The sequence below is a fragment of the Perognathus longimembris genome, chromosome 7 (assembly GCF_023159225.1).
Source record: "Perognathus longimembris pacificus isolate PPM17 chromosome 7, ASM2315922v1, whole genome shotgun sequence".
Lineage (NCBI taxonomy): Eukaryota > Metazoa > Chordata > Mammalia > Rodentia > Heteromyidae > Perognathus > Perognathus longimembris.
The window spans coordinates 43,890,463-43,905,180 of NC_063167.1; the positions used below are offsets into that span (position 1 = coordinate 43,890,463).

The 14,718-nt window shown below is 40.6% G+C and overlaps 1 protein-coding gene across 1 annotated transcript in view; it reads left to right on the forward strand.

Moving 5' to 3' along the window:
* The first annotated feature begins 5,284 nt into the window (after positions 1-5,284).
* Pgm1 (phosphoglucomutase 1) overlaps positions 5,285-14,718 on the forward strand; it is a 33,175-nt gene continuing 23,741 nt past the window's right edge. Inside the window, exons 1-4 of the mRNA XM_048351476.1 lie at positions 5,285-5,956; positions 12,036-12,198; positions 12,530-12,676; positions 14,504-14,629. Coding sequence (XP_048207433.1) covers positions 5,657-5,956; positions 12,036-12,198; positions 12,530-12,676; positions 14,504-14,629 — 736 coding nt within the window. The 5' untranslated portion in view covers positions 5,285-5,656. The remainder of the gene's footprint in view (positions 5,957-12,035; positions 12,199-12,529; positions 12,677-14,503; positions 14,630-14,718) is intronic.

Here is a 14,718-nt window from a genome sequence, read left to right on the forward strand (position 1 = left end):
CCTAGACTATGACTCCCCTCTTTATGCCCCCCTTGAAGGTACACACCACTGTGTCAAGCTGTTGATTGAGAAGGGACTTCACTTTTCATTTGGGCTGGCTTTGAACTGTAATCCTCCCTACCTTACCTAGAAGCTCAGAATGCTCCCGAGTTTGTTTGTTTGTTTGTTTGTTTTTTATCTGACATGGAAAATTCCACACCCGACCTCATGAAAGATCATGGTCAAAACACAAACACACTGGGGCTGGGGATATAGCCTAGTGGCAAGAGTGCCTGCCTCGGATACACGAGGCCCTAGGTTCGATTCCCCAGCACCACATATACAGAAAACGGCCAGAAGCGGCGCTGTGGCTCAAGTGGCAGAGTGCTGCTAGCCTTGAGCGGGAAGAAGCCAGGGACAGTGCTCAGGCCCTGAGTCCAAGGCCCAGGACTGGCCAAAAAAAAAAAAAAAACAAAAACAAAAAAAAAACACAAACACACTAAAAAGATTGCATAAAACTACCTCCCTGCTTTGAATAATTGATGTATGCGCTACATAAATTAATTTGATCTTCTAGAATTCAGTTCCATCCCCAAGATGTTATCTAAGTATAGATATACAGATATTCCAGAATCCAGAAAAATCCAGAATCCAAAACACTTCTGGTCTTGAGCCTTTTTGCTATATTCAACTTGTACTGTAACTTGATTTCTTTATACTAGGAGATAATCTTTTTCATCTTTGTACTTCACTCTGAATCTATTTAAAAGTTCACTTTAAAAGAAAACATATGTTTGCTCACTTCAAGTGATTGGGATTTCCCCTTCCAGCTAAACCAGGATGACATTGTCAGCTAGATGAGGTGCATTTTTACCAGGGGTCTGGGTGTGGAGCCACCATGGTCCAAACACCAGTGCCTTAGTGATTCTCAAGTGACTTGTATTCACAGAACATGCCACCTCATTCTCATGTCTGATGAATCTGAACCTCTACCAGCTTAGAAAGCTTCATCTAACTTATTTTCTGCTTGATTCTCTTCTGAATTCCTTCTGATTCTTCCCATTTATCAGTGCCAGAACTCTTAGAGATGTATAAATGATCCCAAGTCACATCCCACTCATCTCTCGTGTGTTCTGGTGTGTCATCTGGCTGTCGGTAACAGTTCGGTGGACATGCTCCCAGCATGACTCTTCTTGTCCCCCAGAACACCCCTAGTTTACTTGTCTTTCTGGTCCAAGGGCTAACTGGATCTGACTAGTAAAGTCTGACTAGATCCCAAGAGTAGCTTTCTTTGGTCAGGTCTCTGCTCTTGGGTCCTTGGGTCCTTGCCCAGAACTGGGGTCCCTTAGTAGAAACATGACCCAAGGGCTCCACTTTTGTGGGATGGGATGAGGGACAATTGTTAGAGAAGAGCAATGAGCAGAAGACAAGGTCAGAGGATAGAGGCTCTTCAGAGGGTCTGTGTTGAAGGAGGAAAAAAAAGAGTACCCAAAATGGACACAACCTCCAAGATGAATATAGGAGGCGAGCACCAGAATCACATTCACCAAGACTGACTCCAGCCCAGCTAAGAAAGGAATGCTGTGCACTAGCTGTGATTCACCTTTTCTCCAGTCTCCCTTGCCAGCTATCCAATGCACCACCGTCAGCCAGTCTGCTTCCGAAGTGGTACTCATGTGTGACCATCCTGCTTCAACATTTCTATAGTTTCCTTCTACCTACAAAATCAACCTTAGCATGGGACATGTGACTGCACTGTCTGTGCCAGCTGACTCCTCCCTGGAGGCTCTTCCCTGTCACTACAACCACTCTAGAGGCACCGCTTTGTAAATGGACTTCAGAACAGTCCCAGGTCACCACACCACGATGGCTCCTTTCTCATGTGAACTTCTTGAGAATAAAACCCTACTTAACCTGTGTTTCTGCCCCTGCTGTCCTTCAGAATGTGTGTGTGTGTGTGTGTGTGTGTGTGTGTGTGTGTGTATGTTTGGGGGATCATGAGTCATCTAGCTGTCAGAGGCTTGGTCTTGACACATTCAGTGAGGTAATAATCTTTATCAGAGTCTTCTTCTTGTGAGGCAGGTACTAAGATACTGGAAAGGCATGGAGTGGTGAAGGTCGAGGGCTTAGATTTACTGACAATCTACATTGTGTTGAGCACACCACACTGGGGGTTCCCAGGGTGGGCTACCTGTTTCCATGAGTGTGAGTTCCATTTTACAGGCTTAGTTCAGTGAAATCACTTGTTCAGTGGCTAGGATCACATGCACAAGAGAAAAGGAAGGTAGAAAGGAGAAAGAGAGAAAAGAGGGAGGGAGGGAAGGAGAAAGGGGGAAGGCAGGAAGAAGGAATGCAGGAGCATAGATTGTCTATAGTTCCTGCGGCATTCACTAGGAACTATTGTTGCTGGTAAGAATGGAAGCCAAATCGTGAGGCTGGAAACGAAGAGGTTCATAACTCTGCCATTGTGAAATTGATTGGACCCAAGACCAGTATGAAAGTTCCTTGTCTGAAGGGAGTAATCCTTAAGTCCCCCATATGGTTTCAATGTAATTTGTGTCATTGTGAAGGAGTACTGGCAAAGCAGGCGAATTCATTAGGCCAAATTGGGTTTGCTATGCTCGACAGTAACGTTTCTGAAGATGAAGTTTAACCTTTGCTGGAGAGCTGAAACAAATGAGTTTCTTAATAGCAGCCCCAGTTAGTCCCCATGTTTCAGGAAGCTTAATGTTTTTAATGCCTTTTCTTTTTTACCATACTTCACAGTCCATCTAACATTGCTGCTTCTGGTAATATTTTTATATGGGGTTGAGTCTATAGTGTCCATAAAATTAAGACGCAGGCCATTTTTAGAAGAGAAGCTTTTCTGTAGTAAGAATGAGCATCCTTCTGGTTTTGGTTTGCATATTGACAAACACCAGGCCAGACATATGCAGTTGTTCAAAATGATGCTCTCATAGATCCAGCTTAAGAAATTGCTTTACCCAAGAGTAGTAGACCACCAGCAGAGAACATCCTAGAATGTGATGAGAAGCTTTGGTGGGGGATGTTGGAACCCTTTTGTGCCTAAGTGTCCTTAAATTTCCCTTGGGATTTTGAGATCTCATTAAGAAAATGTAACAATTACATGGTTGATTGCTTTGTTATTTCAATGAAGTGATTATTGGAATAATATTTCATAAATCGGAGTCTCTTATTGACACATATGACAGCCACATTGGCAAGCCTGTAGAAAGCCAGAGGAAACTTGGCACACAACTTAAAAAGTATAAATTAAAAAATACATTTGTAGTAAGTTGAAAAACCGTGGCTATGTAGTCATAAGCTTGCTTTTAAAATGCATTTCTAAGGAATTTTCCTTTTGAAAATTCATTAAGAGCCTCAATATAAGCTATAAAAATGTATATTTTTTGTCTGATTTTTTTAATTGAGTAGTTATTTTTAACTGAATGGTGGTGTGTATTTTTTATATCTTGAGGTATGCTCTGCACAGGAACTGTCCCACCTGTCCTTTACAAGGCTTAGGCTTGCTTGCTAAGATCCTGCTTTCTCCTTGTTAGTTCTTCTGGTCCTATGCAGAGCAAGCCCCAGGAAACATGGTGCTTTTCCTTCAGGTATGCAGTTAGCCACTTCCAGAGTCCATACGCTGGCAGACCTTACTTGACTTGTTGGGAGAAAACCATTCAGATTTTGGTTTAAGGTAGCTCTCACTCCTTTCATAAGGACCCTGGTTCTTTGGTGCATGTCACTCTCCAAACATGGGGTGTGACTAGTCCTGGTTTACTTTTTAAGCATCTTTATCAAAGTTCAAAACATTGACAGCAGAGCTACTGTTTTCCGTTTTTGTTTTGTGTTAGTACTTGGGATTGAACTCAGAGCCTCATGTCAATTGTCTTTATTTCTTTACTCAAGGCTGAAGTGCTACCACTTGAGCCACATTTCTAGTGTAGCTTTTTTTTTTTTTTTTTTTTTTTTTTTTGCTAGTTAATTGGAGGCTTTTCTGCCTGGGCTGGCTTTGAACCTTGATCCTTGGATCTCAATCTCCTAAGTAACTAGGATTATAGGTGTGAGCCACTGGTGCTCTTGCTACAATGGAGCTTCCTCTTATCTTTTTTTCTTCTTTTCGTTTTAGCACTGGGGACTGAATTTAGGACCTTGCCTCCAGTCCAACAGAGCTTCTTAATTGACAACTGGACCAAGTAAAGCATACATCTGTATATAAAAAATAGATGATTAAGAAACTCTCAGCTGGGCTGCTGGTGGCTCATGTCTGTACTTAGGAGACTTAAGATATGAGCATAGTAGTTCAAAGCCAACCTGGTCAGGAAAATCCCTGAGACTCTTATCTCCAATTAACCACCAGAAAACTGGAAGTGGTACTGTAGCTCCAAGTGGTAGAGCACTAGCCTTGAGCAAAAAAGCTCAGGGATCGCATCCAGGCCCTGAGTTCAAGACCCAAGACCGGCCAAAAAAAAGAAAAAGAAAATCTCATTTAGTTTGGTAAAATGTTTTTAAACAGTTTTGCTTTCAGAACTGCAGAAGACAAGCTACTTCACTAAAATTGTTTTCTTAAAAGTTAGGCATGTTTAAAACTGAGAAAGTTTTTTTAAACTACATTAAAAATTAATCTATATTCCTATTATTTTTCTAAATAATAATAACCTTATGTACTCAGATATCTTTCATCACTCTCCTCTCTACCTTTGCTCTTATATTTCTCAGAGTTTTGTTAGATCTGCATCACTTTTTCTTGGTAAATTTACAAGAATGGTCAAGCTATTGGTCATTCAACATATTTTTATGTATTTCTTCTTCTGGACTTGACTACTATTGGTAAATTTTTTAAGCTCTGAGTATTGACTACCCCCTCCCCCCCACCCCTCCCCCCCGCCGCAGGACCTTGTACATACTAGGTTGTTTGCCAGTGAAGAGACTGGAATAATCTCTTCACCATTGAGCTATACCATTGAGCCCTAGTCTTAGTGGCCATTGAATAAATCTATTCTGTTGGATGACTGTATTTCACTAGTACCTGGGATTATATGTGGGAAATAAAAAGTCCTATGGGTATCAAAATGAGTGAAATAAGGAAACCAACAGTAAGGAGATCCCTCACTTCCATTTTAAGCTTGACCTTTAGCTTGCTAGGTGGCATGGAGCAACTTTTAGCTGCAGATGGCCTTCTCAGTGCTCCCTGCCCAGAAGCAGGCTCCAGTTTAAGAGGTGGCAGGGGCAGAGAGAGACGCACCTGCTCTCTTTCTCACTAACCTGCTTCTTGGGGCTGTAGCCGCTCTGTCTGGGAGTGGAGTCTGGCAGTCTTTGGTGACTGTAACTAAAGTCTGGAGCTGGCAATACCCTTGGAGCTCTCTCTGCCCTAACGGGGAGATGAGACAAAAATAATTGAAGAATATCTGGCATGGTTGTGTGGGCAGAAGTATCCTCACCAAAACAGCTTTGAAGATTTACTTTGTGCATGGCTGTAGGTGGGTATATGGCTCGTACATTTTTCACATAGGACAAAAACCACGCGGAATTAATCAAGCTTTCTCTCTGAGAGAGATCGTGTAGGCAAAGCCTCTATGCTAGTTACTCAGACAGTATCGTGGCGGCTTCACGTTGGACAGACTGTCTGGGGGAGTCTCAGCTGCATCCTGGAACCAAGTGGTGGAAATGAAAGATGAGTGATTTTGAAGAATGGATTTCTGGGAAATATAGGAAAATGGAAGAAGGTCCTCTCCCTCTGTTGACATTTGCTACAGCTCCTTACCATGACCAGAAACCAGGAACAAGTGGATTACAGAAGAAAACATATTATTTTGAAGCAAAGCCATGTTATCTGGAGAATTTCATCCAGAGCCTATTTTTTTCTATAGACCTAAAAGATCGCCAGGGATCATCAATGGTGGTCGGTGGAGATGGGCGGTATTTTAATAAATCAGCAATAGAAACAATAGTGCAGATGGCAGCTGCCAATGGGGTTGGTATACAATCAATATTGTTTTATCTCTGGCTCTCCAAATAACCTCTTAATTCTGCAGCAAGATATACATATCCAAAAATGTATATGTAGTCTACAGCTCAATTCTACTAACACCCACTTAGGTTTCATTGTGACTTCAGCGATTGAGTGTTGTGAAAATACTCCAGAATTACCTGGGAAAGTAAGTTCTGCTGTGTTTGTGTGGTGCTCTGTTACTCTTGTTTGCAAAGTACCTGTTGCTTTTCTGACATTTCCAGCGCACTCCTGGCCTTAAGCTTTTGTATCTGCTTTCCAACTGGCTTCCAGGGGCACCCTGTCCTGTGTAAGAGAGCTGTCCTGAGTGGTGAAAAGAGAAGGATTTGCTGAACTTTCAATGAATTCCTTGTTGAAGTTCAGTCATTTGTCAAATAGGAAAACAAAAGCCACAGCATGTTGTTGTTTGTGAATCCTCATAGTCATGCAGGAATGCTGTAGGGGGGGGGGCGGGGACTGGGACATGTTAGGTGTGAGCCTTTCAAAAGGATCTGCTTATAATGACCCTGGGCACAAAGAAGCCCTGTGCATGGTGAATTTGTGCAGCAGGACAAGACAGTAACTCCTCTAAGACTAGAACATAAGCAGGCTCACTAGAACTCTGCATCATGAAAAAAACAACATACTGGCTGGATTATTAAGCAAATCCCAAGGAATATTGCACCAGAACACATTGATCTTGATAACCTAACAATTTGCCCAGCCTGCTGAATTATAGGAGCGAGAGCATCAGTACATGGCTGGCTTTGCTCTGCAGATTCTTCTGTGGGACCAAAGATAGATTTTTTAGTGTTTTAGATAATGCTTAGCAAGAATTTTCAGCACATGGTCCTTTGTTACCTGTAAATTTTAAAAGATTCGGATTCTGAGAACATAAAATTTAACATTGCAACCAAATGTGTTAGGCATTCATTTTCAGTCTATCTCAATAATATGCCAAGCAGGTGTTTATAAGAACCCAAGTTAACCTTAAAAAATGTTTGTGATTCATTGTCTATAGTAGGAAGTTTCCTTTGAGGTTTCAGCATCTCAGTGCCTCTCATGTAAAAATTGCTGATAAAGTACCCAAATATGAAATTATTATGAAGCATACCACATTTTTAAGATAAAATGTGACATACCATAAATTTCATCTTTGAGGAGGGCTGCACAGGAAACGGTATTAAGATGCTTTTAATCTTTTGAGAGGGACAAATGGAACATTATTCTCCGCATATATCTAGACTGTTGAGTGGATCTGGTATTCTGTCCACTTTGCTATGATATATTTGGCTTCAATTCATTTTTGTGTGGGGCAGAAGGATATGGATGAGGTGGTTGGAATAGGTAATTCAGGCAGACCCTATCGGCTTGCTCAGATTTACTATCTGAAGGTTTGCTAAATAATGTATTTCCATGATAATAATTGACTAAGTATGGTAACTGCCTATTTGTTAAGACTGTGGCAGTCAAGTGATTTTTTCACATCTTTTCAAGGACAGTCCCTATTAAATAATTGCACTGCATTTAAAGCAGTCATGCTGTCCGTCTGAATTACTTAAAATGTTTAGTAGATTGATAAGACACATTAACCTGATTTAAAAAAAAAAACTTTTGGAATTCTTGGTTTCTTGTTTTTCTAACCTATCCTACATTCTGTCTGAATAGCCTCTTGGTTGTGGGCACTACAAGGCAGAAATCTAAGAAAACAATAATTATTGCCACAGATTTGGGCAAAAGACGGTATTCTTCACCCTAACCTCACCCGCTCTGTGCATGGGCCAGTGCACAAGGGCTTTTCAGACTGAACTACATAGAGAGCATTTTAGTTTCTCCTCTTAATATACTTCTTATCTGGTGCATTTATTGGCTGTAGAATATAATTAGCTTTCATTAGAAATTTCTCTTTGTTCTCATTTGCATAGAGCTGTGTACTTTCACCAGACATTTTAATGCATCCAATAAATCACTGGTGGGCTCCATTTAGAATATTGGGTTCTCATTCAGTTCCCAGAGCTTTGAACTTGGAAGGAAATGTAAAACTGAGAGAAGAACCATGTGTGTGACCAGCAAAACAAAAGAAAAAGGAGACCTGAAAACATCACACCCTATTTTCAATTAGGAGGAAAATTTAAACCCTTGCTCCTTGCCATGCTTGATTATGGACTGCTTGACTTTGGGTGACAGTGAGGTCCCCATTTCTGGGGGTGACATGTGAGTCATGTGGAAGAAAGTGGTGGGAGAGGAGGCTGGGGGAATCATGGTGAACTCAGGAGCTAGGAAAGGTAGCATACCTAAAACTTCAGGCACATTCTTTCATCCATTTACAGTTTAGTGGTGTTCATGATAATTTCAGTGTTGGGTAGCCATCCTCACTATCCAGCTCCAGAAATATTTCATCATCCCAAACACAAACATCAGTACCATTAAATAACGGCTCCCTATTCTTCTTCCCTCCAAGTCTATGGCCACTTCACTTCTACTTTTTGTCTCTTAATTTGCCTTTCTAGGACCCTCTTCAATGTGGTATTATCTAAGACTTGCCCTTAAGGATCTGGCTTATTTCTCTGAGTATAATGTCTTCAAGCTTCATCCATGGATGAGAATTTTATTCTCTTTTTTGAGTTACACAAAGAGTATTTCCCATGTGTCCTTAGAGGCACAACCATGTATATAGATGAGAAATGCCGTCTTTCAATATAGTAACAGATTTATAAGTCAATTTAATTGTAGTAAGAATGTAGTTTACCATATTAACCACTGCCCATATACTTCACCAGTTTTAACTATACTCATGTTATTGTGCAGCAGATCTAAAGAACTTTTTCATCTTGTCAAACTGAAACTGTATGCTCACTGAATAGCAGTTCCCCATTTCTTCCTCCCCTGAGTCTCTGGGAACCATAGTTGTCCTTTCTGTTTCTATTATTTTGACTGTTTTAGATACTTCATGTAAATGGAATCCTGCTGATTTCACTCAGCATAATACACACATGGTTCCTTCACATTGCAGTGTGTGACAAGATTCCTTTCTCTTTTAAAACCTACTTTATCTCTATTTCTTCACATTCCCACTCATCAGCTCTGTGTGTAACAGCCTCTAAGCTGATTTCCTTCCCTTGTAATTACATTTTGTGTCTGTGCAATATTTTGTTTAGCTGTTCATCTGATGAAGGACATTTGGATTGTTCCCACTTTGGGCTGTTGTAATACTGCTGTGAACATTGGGAGTGAGTGCTTGAAATCTGGTTTTCATTTCTTTAGGGGCATCCTCAAAGTACCATTTCTGTATCATGTGTTGTAGGGAAGATTTTTGAGAAGAGGGACACAGAGTTATGCTTAGAAAGCTGAACTGGGTAGGCTAGAGGAGGTGAGATGGATTCAACCAGGTAAAGCAAGGGAGGGCCAAGTGGAAGATTGTGTGAGGAGCTGTTACAATGGTCCAGGTATCTTTAAGGGAAGGAGGATGATATGGAGTAAAACCTCCCCTGTGTTAGATTGAGGGAGATTGGTAGAAAGATACCTTGAAAGAGGAAGTAGGTTGACTAAATATAACTCCTCTTGGGCACAGCAGAGAGGAGTTACTTCTCTTAGCTTCATTTATTGTATTTCTCCCTGGCATAATTCCCTCCCTGCTGATCTCACGATAAGAAATTGCAGAATAAAGGAGTGAGTCAAGCAGTGTAGCTTAGTATTCATTAGCCTCTTCTTCCACACATAAGAGTGTCTAGATTACTCATCAGCTCTTCTGGTTGAGTAAATGGCTATCTCTAAGTCTCTCTTATAGAATTCTGGAACTGCCAATCTCTAGGGCTTTAATCTCCTGGAAAGGTGAGATATTGCTATTCCCACTGTATGGCGTCAGAGGACTTCAGTGCCTTTTCCACTCTGATAACTTGCTGTATGACCTTGTCATATCATCTCCTGACACTGTCATGGCACCCTTCCATGCTATTGGGTTTGGATGGGTACAAGAGTGAAGGAATGGGAAGGACCATAACAACTCTGGTGGTGCTACTTGGGAGCAACAATAAAAAGAATGTACTGAAAGTGCTGTGAGATATACAAAGCACTTGGGAGCTCGGTACTAACCATCACCATTGATTCTGTATTATGCGTTGCTTCCTCTAGCTTAAAACAGAGACCCCGTGTAGCACCTGTCCTGCTGGTTACCTCTTCCTGGGGGAGGCAGGATGTAGCAAATGTCTTAGGGCAGCTGTGACAAAAATTGTTCAGAGATGGACAAATGGGAGCCCAGAGGTGATGGAAATAAACCAGCTGTTTCCTGCGGAGATTCTTGGTAGTGGGGGAAGGAGAGATTATAAGGATGTCAAGTTTTCAGTGACCTGTACTGAAGGTGGGGGTGGCGGCAAAGCTAACAGTACCAGAAAAACATTTTTCAGGAAATCCTGATGTCTAATGGCATTGTATGTCCAAATGTCTCATGCCAGTGCGCACGCGCGCATGTGCACGCGCGCGCGCGTGTGTGTGTGTGTGTGTGTGTGTTGTGTGTGCATTGTAGATTGAATCCAGGACTTAGTGCATGCTTAGCAGTCATGCTATAATTTGATCAACCCTTTGTTTTTGTTTTAATTTGGAAATTCTTTTTTACTTTCCTTTTTTTGTATTTTTATTATCTTTAAGAAGTTATACAAAGGAATTCAACTAAGTAGATTATGAATACAATGTGTCTTGATCAGTGTCACCCCTTTCAATATTCTCATCCATCACTCCCCAACCTACCCTTTCCCTCACTCTTTTCAATTTTGTAGCATATTTCTTAATTTCCTTGGAGTTTTTGACTGCATTCTTCCCTCTTCTCTTTATTGGTCTTCTCCCTCCCTTTCATCCCGCCTTACCCTTCTCAAGTCCCCATTTCCTGGAGTTTATTTTGTTGAAGTATGATTTTGCCTTCCTTCCTAAGGAACTACATACATTATATTCTTCCCTGAATCTACCATATTTCAGTTTACATATTTGTTTATACTTGGCTTCTGCCCAGTGTGTTTACTTACATATTTATAAACTAATTTTAACTTTCACATCTACGAGAAAACATGCAACCTTTGAGACAAGGTTTCATTGACCTTTGCCAGGGCAGGGCTGGAACTCAGGATTCTGCATACACCTCGCATGTAGTTAGGATCACAGATGTGTGCCACCCTCCTGGCTTTCTAGCGGCATTTTCCACATTAGAAATACATCTTCCAGCATCAAGTCATTTCTTTAACCATATTTATCTTGGGGAAAGGGGGCCAAAAGAAATAATTAATGGAAAGAATTTAAATGTTTCTGTCCCTGTCTTCTCTCAGAAAGGAGAATGTAGAAAAGGCAAAACTCTAGTAAGAGCATTAGCCTTTTTAATATAGCAGTCCCATCTTCTCCAAGTTAGAAGAATTGACAAAACTTGCAAGCTGGGTTATGTTGAAACAGATGTAAATCACTGTCATTGTAGCAAAGGAACAGGCAGGCTGATAACATCTGTGAGAGATGGAGGGAAGTGAGGAATGCAACAAAAGCCCAAGCTGTTGTCCAACTGCATGAAAAATCCAAAGTTGATTGGATAACCACATTTATAACATGCATTATAGATTATGATTTATATAATGTTTGATCTCTTTAGTTTGAAAGAATCTTATATTACAAATGATTTCTCTTTGGGTCAAATCTCATTAACTAGCACAACCTGCAACATTTTCCCTATTGTAGGTTGAAAGTATGACTGAGTTGAATAAAAATGTGGGCCTTCTCACTGTTCTTTAGTATATTTAAATTATGAACTAGATCTGGAAAGACTCTGTTATGAATATGCTATACTTTCCTGCCAGAGTCTTACAGCAACCCCAGACCACACACTGTTCTAAAACTACAAAAGCTATCTGAAGGAATGTCTTTGTTCAACAACACTGATTCTATTTCAGTAATATGGTGTTGATGTTCACTAAAGAAAATCTTTTCTGGTCAAACAATATTTGGTTTGTCCATTTTCTTACTGCTCTAGTATTTCCCTGTGGTAGCTCTGGATTAATGGGGTGTTCAAATATGTGCTCTGGGTTTCTTCTAGATTGGTCGCTTGGTTATTGGACAGAATGGGATCCTTTCCACTCCTGCTGTATCTTGCATTATTAGAAAAATCAAAGCCATTGGTGGGATCATCCTAACAGCCAGCCACAACCCAGGAGGACCTAATGGAGATTTTGGAATCAAGTTCAATATTTCTAATGGAGGTGAGTTGACTGTTGTCTTGGGAGCAGACAATTTTATAGTGAGTTGGATAAACCAGTACCTAAGGCCTTGAGGGCCAGGGTTCTCACTATCCTCCTTTGCAAGGAAATGTTGCTTCTTTTTGGTGGAGTTGAAATGCTTCTCCTTCCATTGTACCTAAGTAGGAACAACCATCACTAATATGATATTTTCTGTTAAGAAAAATCCTGTTGCTCTGCTGCTGAGTGAAGTAATGGTCAATGTGTTAGGGAAGAAGAACCCTAAACCTTGGATTTTTTTCTATTTTCAGGTGAACCACATAGAATGGCTCATTGTGTATTATTTGATTTTCAGGTCCTGCTCCAGAAGCAATCACTGACAAAATTTTCCAAATCAGCAAGACAATTGAGGAATATGCAATTTGCCCCGACCTGAATGTAGACCTCAGTGTTTTGGGAAAGCAGCAGTTTGACTTGGAAAACAAGTTCAAGCCCTTCACAGGCACGTTATTTCTTCTTCCTGCTCATCTCTATTCAGACTTGAGCAGTATTCTTTTCATGACTTTAATAAAGTGGACCTGTGACTTTGGAAAGATTGTAGGCACTGTGGTTTACATGCATAAGTTAATAAGCAGGTCTGGAATTATGTTTCACCAGTCTAGAGATCTGAGCTCTCTGAGCTTGTGATAACTCATTCCCAGACTTTCCAAGGGTTCGTTTCCACACAGGTAAACTGAACGGCCTTGCTGGGCAACTATGGCTCATCTCTGTAATCCTAGCTACTAAAGAAGCTGAAATCTGCAGATCACGGTTTGAAGTCATCCCAGGCAGGACAGTCCATGAGGTTTTTATCTCCAATAAGTGACCCAAAAAGACAGAAGTGGAGCTGTGGCTCAAGTGGTAGAGCACTAGTCCTGAGCAAAAAAAGAAGCTCAGGGATAGGCACCCAGGACCCAGGTTCAAGTCCCAAGACTTGCACACACACACATACACACACCCCCAAAACAAAGTGGCCTTGACTAGGAGACTACTGTGGTTGAGCTCTTCCTGTCCCCGTTCCCATGTGTTACTCCTTGGGAAGGGAGTACTCTGTGTTTACTATTTACAGAGGAGGAAACAAAGGCCAGTAGAGGTTAAGTGACAGGCTCTAGGTCACAGAGTGAGTGAATGGTAAAAACAGGACTCAGACTCAGTGTGAATGATTCTCAGTCCTGGGCTTTCAGTTTTCCTCTTGCCTTAATACTCAGTAAAATCAGACTGATAGTTTGGGCTGCATTGAAAAACTGTACAAAGGTAGCTGTGATTAAATTACCGTCTTATTGAATGTCAAGCTACACAGTAATTAATGGACTAAATGTTTATACATTTATTTGTGTTAATAAAATGAAGATGTCATGGTTAGCAGTGAAACCTATGTTTTAACTTTGCCCTGTAATCTTCAATTTATATTTACTCCACCTGTTGAAGGTTGGCAATTGCATCCTAACAAACAAAGTGACACTGGTGTATCTCAGAGATACTGTTGGTACTTATAATACCCTGGTAGAGAGCTTCATCATCTCTTCATATATTGAAGATATTCAGAAACCCCAAATGTCCAGTAATTAGGATAATAACTTGCTATGTTTCTTTTATTCCATTAGCAGGACATGCAAAAACTCTTTATTTGCTTCTTTCTTTCTTTTTTTAATGCCAGTACTAGGTCTTGAAAAGCTATGCTCTCTCAGCTTTTTCACTCACATCTTGTGTTTTACTGTTTGAGCCATGTCTCTAGTTCTGGCTTTTTGCTGGTTCATTGGAGATAAAGTCTCTCAGATTTTTCTGCTGGCTTCAAGCCCCAATTCTCAGAGATCTTAGCCTCCTGAGTAGCTAGTGTTATAGCCATGAGCCACCAGTGCTTGGCTTAAAATTATTCTTTAAAGAAAAAAAAATGCTTGCCTTTTACCATTAAACCTTGATGATAATGAACCTGTAAATAAATGTAGATATTATCTTTTCCATTACACATGACAATGAGATATATCCATCATGGGGACACGTAAAGAAGCAGTGTGGCAGCAGAGCAGTTTACACAGAAGCTATTGAAAACCCCATGTGTATCCTATCCTACCCCTAGTTTCTTCATCTATAAAATAGGTCTGATAACATTTACCTTCAAAGAAAATGGATGATACTGAGTAAGATGTCATTAACAGCTTTTTGTGTTGGAGTTGCTCAGTAGTTATCCTTTTAAAACAGCTGTTACATTTTATATCAATATAATTAATAAACTATTTACTATTTCTAAATGTTTCATCCTTCATTCTTTCATTGTTGCTTGTTCTCACAGTGGAAATTGTGGATTCAGTGGAAGCTTATGCCACGATGCTCAGAAACATCTTTGATTTCAGTGCACTGAAAGAGCTACTTTCTGGTCCAAACAGACTAAAGATCCGCATAGATGCCATGCACGGAGGTATGGACTTTTCACTCTTCTGTTCACTCCTCTCAGAAACAGGCAGTTGATTTCTACTGTGGAGATTATGGTCCCTCACAGCCTTCTCA